Here is a 25,200-nt window from a genome sequence, read left to right on the forward strand (position 1 = left end):
TTCACTAGACGATAGTGTTCAATGAATATTATAAAATGCATCGCAATATGGAAGAAAAATGAGGAAATATAACGCATGTCTTGTCTCTCAGGTCGAAGGATATGCGGTGCAGTGTGAGTTTTCTCAGGACGGAACAATTCTAGCGTCCGGCAGCTCCACCGGCTCAGCCCACTTCTACGACTTTCACAACGCTCGGCCGCTTCGCTCCCTGCGAGCGCACAGCCAGCCGTGCCTGTGCGTGTGCCAACATCCCGTCCTGCCAGCCACCGCCGCAACTTGCGACTGGGCCGGCGAGATCAAGGTCTGGCACTGAGGATGAAGTCAAAAATGGAACTTTAATGTTAGGTAGGTGAAGACAATAAGCCAAACGGGATTTCTGGGGCACACAAAGACAACATGGGCAAGTTATTATCTTGAAAAGCAAAATTCTCTTGGTCTCTTGATGCGTCTTTGTTCTCGGCAACTCTGATGTGACATTTCCCTCAACGACTCAAGCGGAGCGAGACCAAAGTAAAATGAATAGCTCACATCTGTCAGCGCTTTGTCCGAAAATCTCACCCGTCAACAAAAGATCAATGACGTGCAAAAGCTTGTGATCCTTATTTTTGAATTGAAGCGTCCTTAAAATACACAATAGGCCCGCCTGACATTATGGAATCGGATTATCAATCGACATTGTTGGTAATTAGCTATTTGACTTTTGTTTCCACTGCATATACATGATTTGTTAATATAAAATGAATAAAGCAGCTGGATTCCCAACACTCATCTTTATTAAATAAATACAGCAAAAATAGATAATCATGCATCAGACAGACATGTTCACATTCTGTTTTTAGCGGGACCATTAAGGAGGTAGGACTGCACAGACCCACTTGAATTTCTTGCTTGGGCCGATCAACACATTCCATAAATATCATAACCACTGAATAGAAAATAGTTGTATTGTTGTGTAAAGATGCATTTTCCATCAGTCTCTTTCTGTACATCACCTCAACAAAAATAACAATTTAATTTATACAGTGGTTATATTCATTTTCCAAAATTCAGTTACAATACACACCAAATAAAGATAAGATTGTAAATTTGGCAAAAATGTTGAAAAAATATAGTGAATAAGTGCCATTTCTGTTGACAACAGTTGAAGCCAATGTTTGCAAAAAAATAAGAGGTAGAAACATAATATTCAAAATTCAGTTCTTTTTGATGATCTTCTCGATTTCACTAAAATCATTCCTCCTCCAATTTTGCTTTAGTAGCTTGCAAAAGGAAAAAAAAAAAGAACATGAAGGGCTGTCAAAATAGTGGCAGCCCATTTCCGTGTCTGTGATGATCCTGTATGTCATTTTAATGGAATTCACTCAAATGAAAATAATGACTTCCAAACTCAACATAAAAAGAAACCGTATTAAAATAATATCTTGTCATCTCATTATTAAGCAAATGCCAAAACGTATCATGCTTAATTGGACAGTCTTGATTGGCACACTCGGTCACATCAATTCTTGAGTCCTATTTTTCCCATTTTATACAATTTCGCTTGTTTCACATCTCATCATTAAATCCACTTGAATGTGAATCCATTGAATTCTTCCCCAAAAACTCCCTAATGATATAAAACAAACCAAAAGATATTCCAATCGTGTTCCTATTCATACAAGAGGCTCCCTCCCTTTCCCAAGACACCGCTTTTGTTACAAGATAAGACATTCCTTTATTTGGCCCATATACAGTATGTACACTCGTTCGAGTCTGCAAAGTTGTGCCCCACTAAACGGAATTAAGGCAACTTAGCCAGTGTCCTGCTACGTGGATAATGATTGTGCAATACAACATCACATTTATGGATCCACTTTTATAATTAAAAAAAAATAATAGTACAAAATCCAGCTGAGTTTTGTTAAAACTCTTGCAGCTTGCATCGGAACCATTGCATTGTTTTGATTTAAGTCCAGTCACTTCTAATTCATTTGACTAACTTTTTGTGGTTTGCTATACAAGCTCACTGATACAATAAAATTGGAAAATGCTTATGAATAATAATATCCCATTACACATGCTTTACATTTACTTACTATTTATACTTTTTTCCGAAGAAGAGTTAAGTTTCTTGCTGGTTTTCCTAACAGTATTCAGTATCAAAGTTTTAGCACAAAGCACAGTACGTCCATGGTCTGTCTTGCTGAAAATGATTTCATTCCAGTGACTCCGAAGATCAACAAAATGAATCGTCACTGAATTGCTACACAATTTGTCGCTAGCTAAAAGCTACACTTTAATTAGGACATACGATAGAAAAGGTGTCGCAGACTCAATGAAACATGCCTTGGCTAGGATACATGAAACACCGAACACCCTCGTCACACCAAGTATGCTGCGGAGAACGTTTGAGACAGTACAGTACAGAAGGCTAGTAATCATCATCATCATGCATAAAACAAGCTCCTTCCTCGGTGCTTCAGTTGAGCAGCGTGCCGTAGAGCTGAGCCTTGGTCAGACTGTCCTTCCTTGTCAGCCCAGTGCTGCCAAATTTTTGGTATCTCGAAGAGGTTTTCTTAGGGAGCGCCGGACCGACGGCGCTCAGTGCGGAACTGGAGCTCGGGCGTTGCCGAATACTCGGCCTGGGGCTCGGGTAATGCTGAAGACTTGAGGCCTCCAAGGGACTTTGGTGTAAGGACTCGGCCGAGCTTGCCGCACTCAGATTGATAAAGTCCTTCTTGACACGCTCCTTCTCCTTTGAACTTCCTGAGAGCAACGAACTTTCTGGATTGCCATCCTTGGCCCGATACGTGGTGGAGTTCTTTTTCTGTTTACGAAGCTCCGCCGGTGGATGTTTGGGGCTGCGACTGGGGGAAGGGGAACCCAAGGCGAAACACTGATCCAGCATGTGGCTGTGGAAGACGTCATCTCCCTCTTGGAAGCTGCTGTAGTGAGATCCCTTGGCCTTGCTCGACGGGCCCATGGCGTAGTGGCACTCTGAGAAACTGTACGGCGAGCTTCGTCCTGTGACGTTCCGATAGGAAGACGAGAACGTGTTGATATCTTCCACACTCAGCTGCTTCCAGCGGCCGCTTAGCTCGTCTTCTTGGACGTGGATATCGGCCTTGCTTTCCAGGGTGGTACCTTGTACCTGACCCAACCCGGTTGTAGATCCCATACTGTGAGACGAGGCCAGGCGAGGGGTGCTGGAATGGTACGGTTCACTAAAGCAAGAGCCGGTCCTCGTGTACGCCGGCGACGTGCCTTTCTGCGGACTCCTCGAAGTCACAATGTGCTGGATACTGTTGGACTTGGGGAAATCTGAGCCGTCTTTATCGTAGGAAGACATGCCTTTGCGTTCGTACTCCCCGCTACCGCCATCCCGCCAGTCCATGTACAGACCTTGGTGGGAAGTGGATAAAGTGCTACTACCAGTGCGTACACCCCCACCCGCTAAGCCACCTTTGTCATCTGAGGCCAGGCTGAAACTCGAGTAGGAACTGGAGGCAGGGAGGCTTCCGGCACTGAAATCCTCATGGCGGTGAAAGGACGATGGCGGCTCATGATGGGCGAAGCCACCGGAATGGTAGGCTTCCTCATCGGGGTTGCTGTCTGTGGAGTTTTGGGCATGGAGCTGGAGCATAGTGGTCCCATGGAGGTCGATGCTCTGCCGGCGGTCCGTTTCCTGCCAACGTTCGGGGCAATACAGGGCCGTATCGCTGCAGTACAGGTCGGAGGACTTGTACGCAACTCGGCGGTTGAAGTGATCGTTACTCTCCGGTTCCGCTAGGGAGTCTCCATCCTGCGGGTGTGGACTCGGGGAGCGAGTAACAGGGCAACTGTTTCCCGGTTCTGGTTTTTCCAGTAACTTGGCTATGATGGTCGTGGGCACAGCGTCAGAGTAGTTGGAGTGGCACATTGTCATGGTGGCTTCGCTACCCTGATTATGTTTCTTTATGTGAGAACTAACGCGTTCCTGGAAGTCCACCGGCAGCTGAAACACGGAGAGACAAAAAAAATGAGATTAAAGCAGATGATTCAAACACTCTTTGGAGAATACAAAGTGAAATATTTTGTCATTATTTGTAGAGGTGAGCGTAAATGGTTCTCTTCAGGATGTCTATTGCGTCACCCTTTAGGAGTTCCATGTTCTTGTTTTGTTTTAGAAAGTAATTCATTCTCGCACAGTCCAGGCCTTCTCGGGGGACTCGCTCTATTTTGCCCTCTCTCAAATGAACTTGTCAGGAAACTGCTGAACACAACATCCATTTATTTATTTGTTCCACTGTTTCCCAACACAATTCTACCTCCTTCCAAACAAGGCTCCAGATTCCCATTAATAATTGCAGATATTTTTTCCTTTTTCTGTCTTGCCATGTCTCACTGTCAATTACCTGTGTGGCTATTACATTTAGCCAGTTAGATGTTCCAGTCATACCAGCTCATCTTCTTATTCTTTCATCTTCTAGCGGCTTCTCAAGAAAAAAAAAAAAACTCTTTTCCACTTTTACTCAGTGTCCCTTTTCCCTCACTCTACCATCAAACACATATCAGTTCCACAGGGAACATCTTAGATTCAGATTAAACCAGCGCTCCGGGCCTTTAGATGGAAATAGACAGAGAGAGAGAGAGACATAGAGAGAGAGAGAAAAAGATAGATTCTTTGTTTGGAAATAGAAGCTCGCCTCGGCATAAAATAACCTGCATCTTATGAGTGCGGCCTATTTTTAGCTACTGCCAGTTTCCAGGAGGAATACAGATGAAAAGTAGGTGAGGACACTTGGAGAGAGCTAGCTCAGCGTTAGTCGTTATCTGAGGCAAATCTTAATTAAGCCACTCTGTTTGGATTTCATAGACGTAACTCCACCTTTGATGGTGTTGTGAAATCATTTACATATTTTATTCATCTAGATATAGAAAATGGATGGATAGATAATAGCCCACAAACACCTTTCTAACGATTATCATTAAAATGACGTTCATTGCGACGTTTGGTGGTTCCAACACAACGATTCAATGGAGTCGAAGAGCTCACCTCAGACATCTTGTGAGCTCTGTAATGAGATTTCGAGCACTGCAGCAGCTGGGCCGCCAGGTTGCAGTCTTTCCTGTACAGGTCCTGAAAATCAGACACAAAGCTCCATCATTCATGCGCTACCAAACACAGCGAGAAGGGATTTGGAGTTCATATTGCCACAGGGGCAAACCTCCAACACTTTAAATTACCGCTTTCTAATCGCCATTTAATTATTTTCTAATTAGGGGGAGACCTGGGTGGGAAGAAGGGCTAATTATAGGTGCAGTGATGCGGTGTGATAGTAAGTAGTAGACCTCATAAAAGGCTTCCTGAGCAATGTAATATAATTTGTACATACATATTTGATGGCAGAACATTGGAACTGACTGGAGAACATCTTAATCATATTTTCTGTTCTCCGGCCATAAATTGAACAGCTGCCGTTGTTTAGTATATAATATAACCGAATGGAATGGCCGTCCATCCGTCTTCGTTCGGCTTTATGAGGGTGAGCTGGAGCCGGTCCCCGCTGACCGAAGTTTGGTACACCATGTAGCGGTCGCGTTGTTTGTGTGGGTGGTTAGTATTTTCTGTAAAAACTATAAAATCAGTTCACTTAGAAAAGGTCACGGTTTTGCCGCTCCATACTGTATCTCGAGCGTGCCGCAGCGCTGAGATTTTTTATTTATTTATTTTGCCAAGGGGATCAAAGCGTTCCCTTTGACAGCTTTTTGACTCCCCCGCTAGTTTGCTGCGACTTTCTTTCCAATCATTTTAGTATTCCATCTTTTGCTATTGCCGGGGGAACGTTAAAGCGCCCCTGTGGATTGTGGAGACGTTTCAAATAGTTTGTTGGCGGTGTCTTAGTTTCAGTCGCTTCATAGTTAGCTCACACTATTGAATATCCCCGAGGCTGTACAATTTTCTCGAAAGGAAAAAAGAAAATCCATCTTGAGCCACCGTTATCCATAATGGCACCACAAGCCTTTGGAATATCTCATGAGACGAGTAAGCATAGATTTGTTGTTGTGCTTTTTGCCAGCAGTAATGTACTGACGGCCAGAAAAACCACAAATGGATTCGATGGAAATGCAACATTGCCGTTGCGTAGCGACAAATTCGGGATGCCAGACTTTTCATAGCTGCTCAGTAAAATACAGTCACGTTTGACAATTACATGATTACATTTTATCTTTTATTATCAAGAAAAAAACACCATTCCATGTTATATTATTAAAGATGGCCTTAAAAAAATAAGATGATTGATTGTACTATCCTGTTTTCCCCCTTTGGGTGTAATGTGTGCCAGCAGATAGCGGCAAGACCATCTCATTAGCAGCGACGGCTGTCTCACACCAAACGTCAAGGGTTCAAAAAAATGAACCTTGACTCCAATCAACCCTGCAGGAAATGGAGAAGGATTGTCCAAATCCTCTTCTGCCACTCAAAAGGCCTTACGACTGCCAGAGAGCAAAAAGAGAATATCTAACCTGGCCTCCAGTCCTCGCAGAGATCTTCATTTCAAAAGTAAGTCAGACACATTGCCACGTGCATCCCCTGGAGTTCATCTCCAGGATGCCCATTGCTAAGAGAATATTCACCCTAAAACAATTCCTCCATCTGTTGTAGCTTCTTAGAACAGAAATATCCAAGATCTTGTGGAAATATGAGACTTGACTTTTATGATGAGTCGCCACTTCGAGCTAACGTCCATGTTGGCAATAACAAGGCTGGATTGTGGACCAGGAATGGAAGTCAAAGCACTTGTGTGAGTATCCCAAGTTACTGTTTCATTTATGTGTCTTAAGTCAAATATAAGCTTCAAGCTAAATTGAAAGCTTTGTTTTGCAAAAATGACAGATTTTTATATATTCAGTGTATCCTTTATTATTATTTTTCGGCCAAGTTTTCTCCATTATCTAAACTTGACCTGAGTCAGCTAGTCCAGAAATGTGCGTTTATTGTCATCTACTCTTCAAGCCAGTTTTAAAGTATTCTCTTTTGGGAATACATTTGTATGCAGGCAAGGCAATTATTGTTACATTAATGGCAGGCGAGGATACTCACGTTGTCCTCCTTGAGTTTACTGATGGTGAGTTTGGCCTCCATGAGATGGTTGTTGAGGACGATAATCTCACGGCTGAGGGCTCTCTTCTCCTCTTCGTGGTGCTGAGACTGAGGAAAGAAAGTGTCACAGTGTTAGGGAAAATATTTTATAAATAAATAGATAACGAGTTTAAAAGGAGTATTATGATTAAGACAAATCAGGATGGCTTTGCATTGAAGATGCAAGATGAGAGAAGGCCCAGAAGAGAAATGAGGACATCCTATGAGCGTCCTATGTGAACCATCTGCCAGCAGCAGGTCTTAATTAAAAGAAGATTACACTTATGTATCTATTACACTGATGCAGAAAGAGGACGGAAAAGGATACAAATGAGATGCTTCCATTTTTGTCCTGATGGAATGAAGACAGAGGAGCCTAATGATGCTGTTTGCTTGTTCCGAGTAGCCGAGCATTTTTGTTGCGGCGCTAATTCATATTCACCACATGGTCTTCGTAGACGCCAAAGTTTTCTATCGATTTATTTTCCAACTTTTGTTTAGGAAGGCCTTGGTTTGGAATCCCAATGGATTTTTTTTTTTTTTTAAATAAGACAGGTTCTTTCGCCCAATAAGCATACCGAATAGAGAACATTTAAATGAAAATTAAAAATCTGCGATATAATAATGTGTTAGAATTATTATATATATTATAATAGATAACCCCTTCACTGCCAAAGACTTGCCAAAAGGGTTGCCAGTAAATGAGTTGTTAAAAAGTCATAAAATCTTTGGTTCACATAAATTAATCATTATAAATAATTTTTAAACAATCATGTTGATAAAAAAATTAAATACGTATTTGAAAAGAAAAGACAAAAAAATTCGAAAGGATGGAAACCAACAATCACTAAATGGAATATTAACAAGTGAGATTACCCCCAACTACTCGTCTCTCTCTCGCAAGTACAGGACTGCACAGTCAATCTAATTCGTGGCAATTAATGTCAGTTGAAGCAAGAGAGCGCCATTGATATTCAAAAGCAATCCCGTCACCGCGTCGTTCATCAGCTCCAAACAAGCAGACACTCTCCCGAGCTCATTACGGGAGAATTCACTTGTGTTGGTTGACCATGTTTCAGCTCAAATGTGTTGTTGTGCCGCCTTTTCATTTGATGGAGTATTATTGCAGTCGTCGTGTGTCCTCCCGAACGGAGACGCGTGTAGCGCCTTAGCTCATTATGTACAACAGTGTGATGATGGCATAATGGCTGGTGTGTAATAATGCGTTGTAGTTTAGCAATAACTTTGAATTTGCAATTATACGATACAAATCACTAATCAGTATTTCCCATTTGCTGTTAGAATATTTCATATATAGTGTCCCTCTTTGTTGAGATAGTTTACCCTCGAGAAATCTCAGAAAATGTCGCAGAAAGTCAATTTCCTAATATAATGTTCTCTTCTCAATTTGCTCACAATTGTTTAGTTCAATATAAAACTATAGTGGAAGAGTATTTAAATCTTTCTGTCTATCATAGATCAATGAAGATACGGTACATTATTTGTAGTCAATAATTAATAACTTTCTCACCAATTAAGTTAGATCGGGGCATTTTCAGCAGAAAATAGCAAAAGTGATGCCTACTAAAAAAATTTAATTGCCTCTAGATGCCACAAGATGGTGGCAAAATTAGTTTTTATAATGAATATTTTATTTTTACAATATAATACAGTAATGAATACTGCCTAGCCTTGTCTCAGTAATTCCTTCAAATATACTGCATACACTCAACAAGAGCAACATAGTTAAAAAATAAATAATAATAAAAAAAAAATCAACACCATCCCCTGTTGCACTTTGTCGAAAATATGTGTATTTGTATTAATTAGTTGTCACAAAGCCCGCAGAAGAGTCACAGCTGCTTGGCTCCTGTCACAGCATCACATTGTCACCAATCATTCGGGAGCTAAATCCCCCCCCCCCAAAAAAAAAACTTGATATGCAAATACTTTATTCATATTTGAGGGAGATTGGCCTGGGGGGTGCTTTGTTTCCCAAACACACAGGGGCTTCAGAGACTCACTGCTGACAGCCCAAATATGCAAATGTCCTCTCGGCACAAAGATAACTACCCAACCTGCCAGCGCACATCCCCACAAGCCTCTTGCACACACACACACACAAACAAAACACAACACACAGCTTGTTTTGGCCTCGTGGAAGAAGTGTTAAAAAGTGAAGTGGATTTAAAAAGTCTGTCACCTCCAGTGCTTTCAATTCTTCCACCTTACATTCTGGCTTTTCACCGGACCACAAATGAAGTCCAAATCTCATGAGATGCAATTGTCGGAGACTTCACGGAGGAGTGCAAAATACACACAAAAAAAGAAAAAAACACTGTGATGTTCTTTTCCTCATTAAAAAGGATTTGCAGATCAAATACCACCTCTCTGTGCATATTGTGAGCTTGGGAAACAAAAACAAAAAGTTCACTTTTGTATTGCCGTCTTTAGAATTCTGAGATTCTCAACCACTATGCTGTGAGGAATTTTTTTTTAAGTGGTCTAAAAAATATGATTTACTTTTTGGGGGTACTTTGTATCGAATGTTTGAGAACCACTAATTGGGAATGAGAACAAGGACTTAATTTGAGTAGTGAGAGATTCGCATCTTGTGTTAGCATTAAGCTAACCAAGACAACGCTATGTGTTTATGTCAATACACATGTAATTCTCTTAAAGTGGTATTGACATCGTGTTTCTTGTGTTGCGCAACAGTGTCGAGGCCTGTTGTCTGTACATCTGCCGTCATCGCCATCAAACAGTGGGCATTTTTTCCGACTCCTAATTACGCCGGGAAAGCGGCAGCATCACACTGTTGTGATTCATGAAACGATTTTTCTACATTATTTACTTTTGATTCTCACTGTTTGTGTTTTGAGCATTCATGGCTTCCAGGATTCTTGATAATATAAATGCAGATGGAAGCTTCATTTAAACAAACCCCGCTGTGAACTGTGTTTGGCGATCTCCGAGCGTTCCGCTTTGGAAGCTTTGATGTCGTTGATTACGAAATGTGTCTCCGCGCTTTACAGGGTGACGCGATTGCCCGAGAAGGTGCAGCATGCGACACAGTTTTGTGAAAGACGTGATGGATTAACTGCATCAAGCAAGTGTGCCAAGGAGCTGTCCATAAAGCTGATGAAGATCTTGAGAAAAGAAAAAAAATGCTCACGTCAGCTCCTGGCCAAGGTCTCTCACTTTTAAGCCCCAAGCCTTCCTCGTGGGTCATTGTGTTTCCAAAAAAAATCTACCTCTCAGCTAGGCACAAGCAATTTACTTCAGCCACTTTCTTTGGCCTCGAATTATAAAATGAGAAAAGTAACACACACGCTCTCCACCCACTCCTCTCCTTTTTTAATAAAAAAAAAAAAAAAGTACTGTTTAGCCACCTGTTCGGCAATTAAAAAGTTAGTTGAAAAAGAAAATTGGCTTTCGCAGTGATTAAAGATTTTATTGTGGTGGAGGGCTGATGCAAGAAAAATTTCCATTATTTCCTAGGAGGAAACTTGACTATCATTCAAAAATTAAAAACCAAAAAGAATCACCCTGTTCTGCTCATTTTGGCAGTTTGTAATACCTTAAATCCCAAAGTTACCTGAACTGTGTGTACCCTCTAAATGCTATTCAAATGAATTCAAATACTTTCTAAAAACATTTGGATTAAAAATCCCCACTGAACCAATTGCAGAGCCAGCCGCCGCCAAAAAAATATCCATCGAATATTAACGTCGGCTCGCTTTCACTTGGTTAAAAAATAGTCCTTCACGACTCCGCGATGATAAAGTGCATGGCAACAGCTAAAGGATTCCATTTGTCTTCAGCGCGGAACGGGCGCAACAAATCAAACCCCCCTCCATTTTGTTTTTTGGCATCTCCATGCCAGATTGTGTGTTGTATTTTGCAGCGGCTGCACGTTATTTGAATACGCTCCATTGCGGGACAATGTTGGGTGACTCCCCAATGAGGTGAACAATAATCTTATTAGGAAGAGTGAGACTTTGATTTCCTGCCAGTGGCCGAGTGAGCGCCTGTTAGTTAGACGACCCTGCCAAAGACTCTTAGGAGGATTACAGGGAGAAAACAATTATTTGCAGCACCATGGACAGCTCCTTTTCACAACCCATGTGGTGCTGGGCCTTTTTGGGGAGGGAGGGGGTGGCCTAAATTGTCAGGCCAGTTTTATAATTGCATTATATACATAATTCACATTCTTGTGTTTGAAGAAAGGCTTTTAAATAATGCAGTGGTTACTTCTCAGCCATAACGTTGGCGTTGTTTAATTTAGGCGTGATCATTTCTCATCACATTCAACTTTAGATACAACACAAACACAATGAAAACTCTCTCATAGGAACTGCTGTTGGCCACAGCTCACACCCAGTCACTCATATATTTTATGTGTTTAAATACTTTTACTGTACGTTGTTAAAAATTCATCACCTAAAATGTCAGTCGCTGGCGCATTCATCGATTCATAGTCTCTTAATGTACATATTGAACTGGAAGTCCATTGTTTATATTATATTTCAGCCGAGCAAACATTTTACGGGTAATTTACTCTCATAATTCATCTTCATCTCAATCTGAATCCTTGCAGTGTTATCTCAAGCGCCGTGAGGACTTCTCGGTCGACCTTGTCCGCTCTCTCGCTCCTCTCTTAATTGTACCTCTGATTTCATCTTGCCTTTTGTGGAGGACATTTTTTGCAAAGAAACACTCGTGATGCTTTTGCATGGCGTGACATCAAACCAAATGGTGATGCCGCAAAGCCCGCATCCAAGGGGGGGGAAAAAATGAATGCTGTTTCAGACAGGTGCTATGAAAAGATGACAGTATTCACCTGACTGGAATGTAATCATGTGTGTGTGTGTGCAACGGAGTAGATGAATAGGCCCTGATGGGAGCAGGTTATTATTCTTGCCTCGACAAGAAGGATTGCTCGAGAATAGCTCATGCTGCCGTGGAGTCTGCACACGCTCTATTTGCAATGCTCCTCTGATTTTAGAATTAATATTGCTGCCTCGGTCGTAAAGAAATCGCCCACGCATTCGTGGTTTTATTCATTCACAAATTCACTAGTCATGTTTTTGCTGCTTTTTAAGTAATACTGTAAGATGCCACAAGATGGTGCCAAAGCTGTGGAACTCTCCTAACTTTCAGTAATAACCCAGGCTGAAAAAAAAGTAAAACAAAAACCAACGTGCATTATCGATTACAACATTTTTCAGATTGGCAGAAATACATAATTTCCCTTTTTGCCCTCCAACACATTTTTCGGACTCAAATGAAGTACTCTTCAAAGATGTGTTGCTCTGACAACCTGGGAAATCCAATTGATCCATGTTGCTTCTTTGAACAAACGAGCCTTTAACACGATGGACTTTATCGAATTCAGACATGAAAGTGAGGACAAATCCAATGACCCCCGTTAGCCCGCTTAGCTTGTCAGGGGTCAATATAGTACCTGTGACCGGCTAATCATTTCCCACAGTCACTTTTTCCATTATGCTGTGTGGCGGGACCCCTATGGATCAAACTCATGATGAGATTCCGATCCACTTGAATCGAGATACTCGACGGACGAACCTAGCTTGTCGAGGCCCTGTCTCATTATTTTCACTGATAGCTCCTTAAGCTTCTTCAAACTCCTAATGTGATTGGCTGACTAGCGTAGCAACAGTTAGCCGTAATAGTTTTCAAACAGATTTATGAGACGCGGTATGTATGTATGAGAAAACAACGTCAGCGTCTTACCGTCCTGTGCATCTTGTCCTCCAAATCCTGATTGATCCTCTGCAGAGCCGCATAGCTGCTCTGGATTCTAAAACAAACAAAACAAAACAATTGCACCGTCTATGAATCCAAAGCGCAACATATGACGCGATGCTAACAGTTGCTGTCCACGACACAACCATCTGCACCTACGTTTGAGTTTACAAAGGCAGAACTTCAATTGCGGCACATGAATGGATGAGATTTGTGGCATATGTTGCATTATTGACTCATATTTAAGATGTAAAAAGTGAATTGATGGTTTGCTCGAGTACGAACCGAGGAGGAATATGCGTAAATATTTAATGATCACACATCAGTAAGATTGTGCAGAGCTCTGTTTTCTTTTATTGTTCTCTTAAAAAAAATGGGGCTACGTTTGACTCTTTTTATGGCTCTGCTCCATTGCACGGCCGCTACGGATTTTTTGGGGCCAGTGCCGATTCTGATATTAATTAAAATCTATAATGACTGAAATAACTTTGCTGTCACATTTAATTTTACCACAGAGGCTGAAACAGCCCATTTTTTTGCTCATTTTTTAGGGGGGAAGCGAATGTTTGAATGTCATTATCTTTTTTATGTTTTAATATGTGAAACAAGGGCAGAAATCAGCCAATTAGTATTATGTGCTGATTATTTACTCGATGCTTAATCTCTACTAAGCACAGTCTTAATAAAAGAAGAAGGCCCCACTTTGTCCTTGTGATCTTGACCTTCTTTTTTTTTCTCTCTTTAGGTAGCATGATGTTGTTTATGAATCCATGAATCAGCCGTGGACAAAGATGATGGAATAACGACCAGAGAAAGCTTTGAGAGAGTATAAGAGGTGAGTAAATGAACACAAAGTAGCGGCGGTGGGCGAGCAGGCGGGAACGAGGTGTCATGGTTGAATTGATGGAGATCAAACAAGTGCGGCGAGAGTGGCCATTACCACACTGTGTTCTCATTTGCGGCGAGTATTAAGAGGCTTGCGACTGTTAGGCTCTTAGTGCTCCTTGTTGCCGGAAGATTAAATCGTATAATATTATTTCCAACTCCCCCGATGATACCATCGTGCAGCTAAATTTAACATACAGCCGGGGGGGAGCTCTTATCATGACTTCCTCTACTTAAGACTTCAATTAAATGAAATGTATCAAGTCCTTTCAAATGAAGTACCTTAATGCGCAAGAATATCTTTTGCAAAAAAAATAAAAAAAAAATCTTGAAAGAATGCTGATAAACATCCATTTAATGTTCTCTATAGGGGACAGGAAAATGTAGAATAAAATTGTTAGCATGTCAGACATTTTCCTATTAGCATTAAGCTAGTCGCCTGTTCTTAAGGCGCCGTCATTTCAAATACCAACATGAATTATTTTATTGCTCTTATATTTGCTTTGGACTCTTTTCTCCAATACTTTCCATAGTTCATCTGTATTTGTGTCGATTATTAAATCAAGGCCAGTTTAGCCAAAAACTAAAGCCAAGACCTAAGCTTTCTAGAAATGCCGCCAACTACGGCAGGCCTTCAGTCCTTGCACGCACCTGCGTAGCTTCTCTGTAAACTTCTCCAGCTCCTCCTGGGCCCGCCGCAGTTCCGTCTCCAGGTACTGACGGGTGGAGTCGAACTCGCTTTCCACCATCTCTAGCTTGTGCGTGGTGTATGACAGGCGCTTTCGGAGGTCCTCTTTGTGGTCGTGGAAAGAGCTGAGGGGGGCAAAGCGTTAGCTGGGGAGAAGTCGGGTAGTTGTTCATTGAGAAGAGGAGGTGGAGGCAGCATGTGGATGCACTGTAATTCAGTCTGGAGGCGAGAGCAGCGAGAGAGGTAGCATGCAGGAGATGGATGGATGAGGAATACTAATCGGGAGGCATTCACAGGAAGCGAGCAGTGTTGAGAAACAAGCTCCCAGAGGTGCAATGCCGATTTCCTGCACAATCCTGTTGAATTTCTTCTGGAATCCGACTTTCTCTTGCACACTCCTAATTAATGGGTGACAAAATATTTGCCCCAAAATTCTGATTTTCAACCTACCACACGGGTCGTGACACGAGTGCAGTACCGTAAAGCACTCCACCATCTGCGAGTGGCGTCTGTTTAATTTGCTTTAATTAAGTCAGCAGGAGCGGCCGTTGACGTTTCCGCGCTTTGGCGGCTGATCCACGACGGGAGGCGAGGCTGACAAACGGCTATGAAAAGATGCCACATTAGCTTTAAATGGCTTTTTAATGGCGGCAAGCCCCCCCCGTCCCCCATCACGATGAATTCATTCCCATCAGTCCCAGTGAATGAAATGGATCCTCCTTCGCTTTAATGAGGAACATGCTTGACTCGCCTTACCTTCTCTTTTGATGTTTGCAACCATTTCTCTGGCTTTTGAGGGCTGTTTTGCCAATGTATATCTTTTTCATAGCTTTTGCGTCTGCCTCGGCTCACGTGCGTGACATAAGTTGCCGCCGCCGCTGCTGTTGTTGCTGATGCTGCTGCCGAGATTGAACTCTAACCATAAAGCAAATCTCTTTAAGTTTTGCCCGGGGAGGCAGACTGGAGTCGGCTATCCGCGGTAGACCCTGGCGAGAGAGCAGAGGGGGAACAAACAAAAACAGCTTTTGAGGCGACGCACACTTGACGGAACATTTTGTTTTGTTGAGCAAACGTTTTGTGTGCATTCGGAAAAAGCCGCAATCTTACAACTGAGCACGGCGACGGGAAGTTTAATACTTCATTGATAATATTCATGCTATAAGACAAAACATTCAAATACCTCATAAAAAATATCTCCAATGTAGAATCTGAATAGCTCCAAATACTTTTCAGTTGATGCGTAACTCGTATCCCATCCATTATATGTCAAAACTTGTTGACAAGAAGTTGAACAGAAGCTGACCTAAGCTAACCCCCGCAAATGAATTACAAAGGAGAAAAGACATTTTTTGTCCTTTCCTTCAAGGCACAGTTTCATGTAAAGAAGCACGCAGCCTGCAGACATATTGAGCTATCGACTGGCTGAGCGCAGAGGTCATTCCTCAATACATCAGTGCGATGATGAATGCGTGCTCGTGCATTTGTTATCCTGCCTTGTGCAAGCTCGATCACCCGATCTAAGAAAAAAAAAAGGAAATGGCCTTCAGGTAAACCTTTGCCATTGTACGTGTCGCTCTACACTGCTGTGAATTATGAGCTATGTGATTGGATATGGTCCTTTCTGTTCCGAGTGTGACATATAGATCATAGCCGAGAAATCAGTTCCAAATACCAAAATGTCACTGTGAAATACTGTTGGCCAAGGGACTCAAGTGACTAAAGTAAAGATAGATATTTTTAGATTTTTTCATCCAAAAATATATTTTAAAAAAGTCCCAAAAATATTTTTAGATGGGCGCAGGTAGAAAGGAGCGTTGGCGCCGTTGTGGGAGAGACCACAGCCCACTTGTTTGCCATCCCTTTTAACATGGGTCAACACGGCGGAAGGATTCAGTAAAGTCAGGTTCATTCATTTGATGCAATTTTTTAAATAATCGTAGTTGTGGTAATCCCAAATTATACGCGTTGTAAAATTATCTGCTTTCCCGAAACTTCCCAATAAAAACGGTCCGCTCGACATTTCAGCGAGTCTCCAACACCGTCTCTTGAGCCGCAAAGTAAGCATAAAAGCATAAATGCAAACCGGCGTCAGCCTGCAGCACTACTTTTATCTCCTCCCGCAGAGTGTCAGCGTTGCGCTTCGACGCCAAACCAAAGTTGCACATTTTTCCGGCCTGTCGCTTTTCCTTAATGGCTCGGCGAATTATTACTTTTAATCTTCCTCCGACACCGGCTGGGGGAAACAATGACGGTTTCTGGAAGCGCTGCTAGCGCGCTCGCTATATGGTTTTTCTTATCTTTGAGGCAGCGGCGGCACCACGACACAAATAGTTGCTGAATTGCACAAGAGGCACGCTCGCGCACACTAAACACACGCGCGCGCACAACTCCCTGCGGTACCTATCATCTCCCAGGGGGATAAACGACAGCTTGCTACCTCAGGTGCAGTTCGGCGAGGTAAACACGCCGAGAAACAAGTCTTAAATCCTCTCCAAAGTCCTGATAGGATGCTTCGGAGCAGTATGTAAATCAGTCTCGTGCTTCCGTCCTCAATTATTGAACGCATTAAGACGACAAGTATGCGTGCAAACACTTCCAAGCGAGACAATCGGCACATGGCGCGAGCTGCTTGTTTTTCTCGTGCGCTGTACTTGTGTAATCTGCTTGTCGTAACTTCCGCGCCGAGTAAACAGTAATTGAGAACCTGCCACTAGAGGTGGCAAGAAAACACACGACTGTACTCAAGAGTAAAGAAAAAATGTATTTCCTGTGAATTATATGCAAATGAGCGTTGAGTAAATTAGCTAATGATGACGTCTCCGATTAAACTGTTGTATTGGCGGCAAACAAAAAGTTCAAACTTAGATTAATTGGCCCGTAACACATTTTCCCAGGTGCGTTTGAGAGATTTTTGTTTTTACTTTAGTTACTTCCCATCATCGCCTGCCTGCGGACTAACTGAAAAAGAATAAAGCAGAATGCAATTTTGAAGCCAATAAAGGCCACCGGCATCTATCTTTGATGTACAACGCTGAGCCTTTGCACCGGCCGCAGGTTGATTTACTTCTAATGAGCCGTGGGAGAAGCACAAGATGCTCTCCTCTGCCGTGACCAAATAACCATTTAAACATTAATGGGGCTGCCAAGTCCAAAATCGGCCATTATGTCAATAGATCGCGTGGCCAGTGGTGCCGTGTCCACTGCGAGCCGTAAATCTTGAAATTGTAGCATTCGGCGCTTCCTGCTACCCAAAATGTTTTCTCGCCTTTATTTTAGTCGAAAAATATAACAGCACAAAATGTAGGAAATGTATCATGTGGTGCCTTAAGATGCGAGTTTGTGTTTACAACGCAAGTGACTGGTTTCTTAAATAGTCTTCAAAATGAATAAAAATAATATTGAAAAACCAAAGTTATAAGAAGTAGTAAACGCAAACCTGGCCGAGAGATTTTGTGTGATTACTACCAAATTCGAACTGCATTGACTGTGGCACAAAACAATTTTTGACTCAGCATGTCAAAAAAACTCTAATAAGTCGACTTTGGAAATTCAGACTTTGACGCCAGTTTGATTTAGCAGCCACATTTTTTGTGGGCACGATGATCAAGAGTGGACCCACAAAAAAAGTATCAAAAAGGCTTGCTTGAAAAGTCTCAGGAAGTCATTAATTTTGGTTCATTACAGCAATTTTCCAGAGGTCCTTTAAAAGTCCAAGAGATTTAGCGAATTTCTATAAGCCAAGCTAAATTGCGTTAATTTGGATCTTGCAATTTCAAGAGATTACTTTTGCAATCCCCAAACACCCCGTCATCTTGCAAGCGAGTTGTTTGTACACCAAAATGGACCTTTGCCTTCTCTACTTCCCCGTCCAAACTTGTATATTTGCTCTGATGCAACACTGCAGCAACACAAAAGTCCCCGGTGACTTCACCGCAATAATCGCGGCCACGATAAGGCTCGGCTCGCAAGATTTAGCCGCTTGAGAAACGATGAATATAATTCACAGCCCAAAGCCGACGGCTTTCATTTCAATCTACATGTCAAATGAAGCATAACCTTCAACAGGCTACTTTTGAAACATGCATGATGCTCATTATCAAAGAATCTCTTCGGGATGCCCGACACGCTATACTTGATTTAACTTAGAAGTTGCGTCCGTGTTTAGCGGGGCCCCGGCAGCTAATATGTTTTGAATTCACTTTAGGCCGCGTCACCGCTCTGCAGTTTACCGACAAAAGAAGCTCGTGGGATTAAATTAACCGATAATGAAGAGCCTCCCCTGCTGACTCATAAAACTCCCCCCCCCCCCCCCCACTCCCGCATATATCCTCTAGCCCTTAAACAGCACGTCGGGAAAGAGCGGCGTACTCTTGATTTGCGCGGATGGGAAAACGAGAGGGCGCGTAATGAGCTTAGGAGGAAGGCGGCGAACGCTCGCTCAATTTGGAGTATTTGATACGAGCATATCGGGAGGCGCTGTGGGGGAAACTTCCCGTGCACGTTCGTTTTTTTTTTTTTTTTTTTTAATCATTTGGGGTTCACCGATAAATGGCTAATGCAAGATTTCATTGAGTTTGTTAGTCAAACAAAAGTAATGCTAATTTTTATGCTTTTAGTCCTAAGTGGCCATCTGCAACTTTTTACCCAAACATAAAAATCGTGTTGTTCCGCTAGCCGATTGATTTTTGTTCACCGAGTCGAAGCGACAGTCACAACTTATGTTGCATCTATCGAGTCCGTCCAATCGAAAGTGTTACAGTCGTTACGACGGCCATCCCGCTGTGTTCTCCTTCAGGCCGTCTGTGTCTTTCTTCCTTTCTTTGTTATCATCACACCACATACTGACAATCTGGAAGTCGGCCATGTGTCACAGCATAGGACGCCGCCGCGAGGGGGAATGGTGGCAAATTGTGTCCATGACGGTTGGAACACAACGCAATGGCCCTCCGGGCTGCGGCAGACTATCCGCTATTGTGAACCGAGTGCGTCCCGCTGGGTCTTGACGGACACGTTTGAGCGGGTTTCGGCAGACAGGCGTATCGCTGTCGACCCCCCTAAGGGTACAATAAGGGTGCGGCGCCGCAAGGAGCACTTTCAGAAGATGAGAATGCAAAGGCGGCGTTTTGACTACGCTGCAATCGAATGGTTTCGCTGTGAACCTTTTCTAATCTTCAGCGTGTCTCGGACGTAATTGGACAGTGGAGGTAAACGGCCGCCGGCTCGCATAGCATCTGCTCGTAGAGCAAGGCGACAGATGAGCCAACTGCGCTGCGATGTCTCTTGATGGCGCCATTTTAATTGAATCGGCTTTTCTGACCCTTTGTTTAGTTGCTTGGTAACTCCCTGAAACGGGTGGAAACACATCGAGTACGGAACTTTACAGATACTCGGCGCCACGGGCTTTTTTCGTTATCTACGGTTTCTGGTCATTTGATCTGGAATATGGTTGGTGATCCCATCCTTGGTTAGATGTGAATAGATATAAAATCCAACGAGTGAGTCATTAGCTGTTTTTGGAACACAAGCTGTACGAAATTCTGGTCATGTCTTTGAAAACTTCTCAGAGGGGCAAAAACACCGCAGACAGCAATTTCAGCAGCATGTACAAAATGTTCCAAACACCAACGGCGTCCATTTGCGACCTGCTTGACACAGTTTTTTTTTTTAACTCGAGAGCAGATGATTGTGTTTACACTCGATCTAACAAACTCAGAGCTCCCGCGCGGAACCCAACCTGCCAATTGTAAACAAACCACAAAAAAGTCCGCTATATGCGGCAGGTCCTTCGTTCCGTGGGATGACTCACTTTTTCCACGCTGTTTTGTTAAAAAGCAATTTAGAAGTCACCCCACATGTTGCGGCGCATTATGTGTTTGGCGGGAAGCCTCGTTACTGTGTGAATATGAACACAGATGGCGATGTCTCACTTGGCTGGGTTCTGCGTGAAAGGCACAAGCCGATACAGCCCTTCTCTGTCACCCAGCGAGCTTCCAATTTTACAAAATCTCTGCGGGACAGAGGACGTGGTCAAAACTCTTGGAAAACTTCATAACGTAACTTTTCTCCCGTGTGGTTTGTGTCACTTTTACTGCACAACCCAACCTGGACTTTGGCGTGTTCTGTCAACATGAGATGATCTCAATATATTTGGCATCGATCCAGTTTGGGCCTACAAGGGAGCCACAAAACGAGCGGCGGTGATAAGCTTTGCTTTATTATCCATGACAAGAATCATTTGAGGCAAGCGGGGAGGGAGGGGAGCCTCGCAGCGTGTTGTTGTTGTTGTTGCCGCCGATGCTGCCAGACGTTTGCTTGGCCAGCCTTCAATACAATCGAGTGTTCAGCCAACAGATTAGTCCAGCATCTCCTCAAAGGTCTTACATCCAAAAAACAGAACGGCTCATTGCGGTTAATGAGCCTCCATGCGGTGATATTATGTTCAGTTCATACACCTTGTTGAAAAGACATGAGTACATCATTAAAACGATCTAAACAGTGGAACGTCCAAAATTAAGTCATCACATGAGTCAACTCATTAGCAAATTCTCAAATTAAGTTATTATCATTTTTAAAATTATTTTTAGTAGTCATTTAAATGACTAGTTTTTTTCAGAAGCTTCATTATTTAGGCGTAGGCTTGGTCTGAATTTTTTAAGCGGAATATGAACAGCATCTGCACGTTAGTGAATGAGGGCCAGTCGATCGTGCCAAAGAAATAAATTCCTTTGGTTGTTTTTCCTCTGACGTGGTGGTTTCTGGTCCATCACATTAGAAGCGCAAGATGGGGCCAGAGTCAGCTGATTTTTTTTTTTTAACAACATTGATCGTATCGTGTCACGTAATGATTGTTAACCTCTGTTGTAGTTAATATGCGATACAAGTTTTCTGCACATTATGCAACTATGAAGTTTGCTTGCTTTTGTCGAACCTTCACATCTCCACAACGGATCTCTCTCTCTCACCAGCTGGAGGTTAAAGCAATTAACTTGAACATGTCATGATGATGCTATCACACACACTTGCAGGCAGCGCGCTGAGGAATACTTAATGATCACCCCCGTGAAAAAAATTCCGATCGGTCACCAATACAAGTGAAAGACAGCCAAGCAACACATGGTAACAACCATTGCACCCACCAGTGAGGAAAAAAATAAATATTAGCCGTCTCCCGTCTTACCGTCTAAACGCCTTCCGCCTCATTTTGGCCGCATGTGGATCCCTCCAGAATCGCATGCATTTCCTCTCATTGTGACTGAATCTTCACTGGACATGCACACGGAGTGAAAGTGAGGACTGAATGGGAAGTGGAGGGAGGAGGTATACGTCAAGAAGGGGAGGGCTGATGATGGAGAGTAGAAGAAGTGGGGGCGAGGAGAAGAAGAAGAGGAGCTAGAGGTGCTCGGTGACACGACCAGGAGGAGAGGCGGAGTGAAAGTGTCTAACCTCGTGTCACGTTGTGTCTCTCCATCACAATCCTGGCGGGAAGAGAAGAAAAAGAGGGAAGGGGCAGGGGCGGGTGATTACATTTATTTTTCAGGCAGATTTATGTGCGGGAGCTCCTCTTGCGTGGCGTTTAACGAGCTCTCATGTCCCGTCAAACAAACACATCCGTTATCCCTCACCTTACAGTGTCACCGGTGAAGACGGCGGCGGCGCGCTAAATGACAGATGAGCAGCATAGGGAAGGAAAGAAAAATGCTGCACGCTGCAGAATGGGAGAAGAAACCGAGGGTGGGAGGACGACTCGCATCAAACGGCTTTTAATAATACATCGTGGAAATGCGGTAAACCCCCGTTCATCATGGGGATATGTTCCCGACCCACCCGGAATTTTCTAAATATTTATGCTTCATTTACTTATTGGTGGAGACATGCTCAAAATCAGTTGACTCAAAGACAAGACCATTAAAGAAAATCAGTTAAGTCAAAAATAACCAGAATTGGGTCAAAAATGGACAGACCCAACTTTTGGGTTTATTAAATATCGGGAGATGTTTTTATGTACTCCACAACGTTCTTTGCTTTTGCATGAATGGACGTGAACCCACTGAACTTTATAGCATAGTTTGTTTAGCTTTTAGTGCAGAACCGTATCTCATCAACGTGTCAAAGCCGACACATGCTGCCAGGCTCCAAAATAAATGCACAGCGTTTACTAGCGCATCCCCCATCAAACCTTCTCAGCTTTTACGATCATCATCATAAGAAGGCCAGGAGGATCTCTTTATTTTTATGTGCGTCATATCTCGTACTTATCGTCGGTATTTAAATTTAGAGTTGACAATATTGGGTGGGGTGGTGAGCGCGAGTGAGGTGCCACAAGGTATCGTACGGACGTCACAAACAAAACCGGATGAGTCATACAGCTCCTGAATGAGGCGACGCTCGCTAATCCGTTCTTTCCGTCACAGTGTGTGTGTATGTGTGTGTGTGTCAGGTGGATGGAGAGAGACCATCAGCATGCAGGGAACGCATTATTAATTTTTGCAAAAATATTCCAAATGCTTTTATTTGCTTGGGCTTTGGGTCACTTTGTAAAATACAAAACCCATTCAATGTTGCAGAAAAGCAAAAAAAAGAGGGCAAGATGGCAGCCGTGACACAATCATGACATTTCTGTGAAATCAATCTTATTTCTTTGCCGCTGAATACAACACGCCTGAGGTGAATTTCCAGCGAAAGGTTGACAATATTTTCAAGACTGCATGCCACTTGTCCTTGTGTTCATCTCTGCGTTGGTGGAAAAGCTCTGAGGCTAGCAAAAGAAAAATGTTAATGCATTTAAATGGGAATTAAAATGAGACCTTTACCGGGACCCCTTTCACAAACAACCCGCCATGTGAATGTCAATCGATCGGGCTGGAGATTCAGTCCAAACAAAAAAATGTTTTGACCTGAAGCAATATTTGACCACTCCGCTAAGATTGCAAGTTTCTTTTGCGTAGCTATTCTTTATGATTGTGACAATACCCAAACTGCTTTCCAAGGTTACTCACCGTGATGTTAACTGCTCTGGGCAGCGAAATTGACCTGTAGGACATTCTGGGAAAACCCTCCGGCCACTTGAAGATGGGACACGGGCTACTCCTTCCACCCGAGGCCCACCTCGGCTCGTAACTGACTTTCTTATCCTTTTCCTTCCCTTCCGTTTCTTTTATTTTCTCATCTACCAAGGCTCCATTTCTCTCCCAAAGACTTCTGTCGTCTCTCTCGCTGCCTCTCTCCGGCGCCTTTTTCAGGTGCGTCTCATTTCTCTCTTTGATCAGGGTACCATTAGCCATGAGTTCATCAAGTTGCCTCACTCTGTCAATGTCCGTCTCCAGATAAAGCCTCCCGGTGGAGGCCTGCGACTGTAACTTGGTACAAAGCTCCATGCCGGGCTCTCGGTATGAGGGATTTTCCGTTTTTATTTTCCGCAACATGTCCGCCGGTTCTAAGACCTTGCAGCTGGGTAATGTCTTGCTCCACTGGTGAATGGAGCTTGCGATGTCCTTTGAGTCGTTTTCGTTAATGGTCTGGAGGTTGGAGCTGGTCGGGCTGCACCACGAGCTCGTAGGCACGCTCGGGTTCGTTGGAGGCGAATGAAACGATGCCGCCGGGGTTTGAGATGACGGTGCCGTCGGAGGCGATGGGTAGCGGTGTCGCAAGGTGGATTGTTTCGAGGAGCTGCTGTTGGATTTCACCACCCTGCCTGTCACCTCGTTGAGGAACTGCGAGAACTTGAGCCTGTCCTCTTTCTTCTTTTCTTCTTGAGGTGTTGAGACTGCCAAGGCCTCCTTGTTTGGACAAGTGGAGTTGTCCCCTGCGTCTATCATGTTGGTCTTCTCCAAATCAACATTAACTTCCATTTTTGGAACAGGACGTGTAAAGATTAGATTTTGGTAAATGATTTCAGGCTCCACCATGGCACTAGTGGACACCTGCTCTGTGTTGCCATCCGATTGCTCTGTGCTACCATGCTTCGAAGATGACCGAAGCAGGCAGGTAGCTCCTGAGCTCCAACTGTTGGTGTCCCAACTTCCATCATCGTCACTGGAGCTCCCGATACCGCTTTGTAGACTCGGGCTGGTACTCCGCTCACTTGGGCCCGGGCTGGAATTGTCTAGGCTGCTGAGAGATCGCCTCCTCAACCGTGAGAGAGATCCCTTCGGTCTTGGTACGGAGAAGTTTGGAAGGGAACCTTGGAGGCTTGGTAGTGATCCTTGCAGGGAGGTGACGGAACCATACATGTGTCTTTTGTGGTTTTTTGGTTTGGTAGCATTGTGGAGACTTGAGAAAGAAGCTCTAATTAGCGGAGATGACTGACGACGCAGCGGAGGGTCCTCTTCGTGGTCGCTATACGGGCCCGAAAAAACTGGGCAAGACGCGGTGGAGGAACAAGAGCCACGATCCTGTCGACTCGACGCCATTCTGGATCTCGGTCGTCTTTCCAAAGTAGCCATGTTTTTCTTCTTTGCCCTTTTTCTTGCCGGCTTGGGTGACAATTTTTTTATCGACTCAAGTCTGACACCATCGTCTGATATGGACACGCACAAGTGAACCATGTCAGGCTCGGTCGCGCAGCGTTCCGGCAGCTTTTGGTTCTCTCTCAACTGCCTGTCCCGATTGTCCAATGCCAGGCTCTTGCAGCGTGACACACTTTCACTTGTTCTGCGGATTACCCAATGAGAACACAAAGCGGTTTGAGTCTGATTGGTAATTTCACGTCAACAAACCTACTTTCATTTGCTGTCAATCGTTTTTCTCCTTTACGATC

General features: G+C 43.5%; 2 protein-coding genes across 4 annotated transcripts in view; one reads left to right on the forward strand and one right to left on the reverse strand.

The window, feature by feature from the left end:
• wdr25 (WD repeat domain 25) overlaps positions 1 to 6,455 on the forward strand; it is a 23,373-nt gene extending 16,918 nt beyond the window's left edge. The window contains exons 12-13 of one of the 2 annotated variants that reach the window (XM_088401007.1): positions 92 to 345; positions 6,309 to 6,455. In XM_088401007.1, coding sequence (XP_088257133.1) covers positions 92 to 313 — 222 coding nt within the window. In that variant the 3' untranslated portion in view covers positions 314 to 345; positions 6,309 to 6,455. Of the gene's footprint in view, positions 1 to 91; positions 1,418 to 6,308 lie in introns of those variants that run through there. The other variant, XM_088401008.1, reaches the window with a different exon arrangement.
• Positions 756 to 25,200, reverse strand: begain (brain enriched guanylate kinase associated). 2 transcript variants are annotated; one of them, XM_088401003.1, is made up of 7 exons: positions 23,441 to 25,200; positions 21,888 to 21,919; positions 14,408 to 14,569; positions 12,860 to 12,926; positions 7,064 to 7,171; positions 5,015 to 5,098; positions 756 to 3,973 (listed from the first exon to the last, which is right to left on the reverse strand). In XM_088401003.1, the coding sequence occupies exons 1-7, from the start codon at positions 24,986 to 24,988 to the stop codon at positions 2,459 to 2,461; spliced, it is 3,516 nt and encodes a 1,171-aa protein (XP_088257129.1). In that variant the 5' UTR covers positions 24,989 to 25,200; the 3' UTR covers positions 756 to 2,458. The 2 variants fall into 2 exon arrangements, with proteins under 2 accessions (XP_088257129.1, XP_088257130.1); XM_088401004.1 differs by lacking the exons at positions 21,888 to 21,919; positions 23,441 to 25,200 and adding an exon at positions 21,622 to 21,861.

The sequence above is a fragment of the Syngnathus floridae genome, chromosome 16 (genome assembly GCF_059516105.1).
Source record: "Syngnathus floridae isolate MCC-2025c chromosome 16, RoL_Sflo_1.0, whole genome shotgun sequence".
Classification (NCBI taxonomy): Eukaryota; Metazoa; Chordata; class Actinopteri; order Syngnathiformes; family Syngnathidae; genus Syngnathus; species Syngnathus floridae.

Coding starts and splice junctions, on each gene's coding strand:
- begain (XM_088401003.1), bottom strand. CDS start 24,988: ATGGTTCACTTGTGCGTGTCCATATCAGACGATGGTGTCAGACTTGAG. Junction 21,920..23,440: donor CCAGAGCAGTTAACATCACG/GTGAGTAACCTT, acceptor TCTTCCCGCCAG/GATTGTGATGGAGAGACACA. Junction 14,570..21,887: donor GAGACACAACGTGACACGAG/GTTAGACACTTT, acceptor TGCCCCCCTCAG/CTCTTTCCACGACCACAAAG.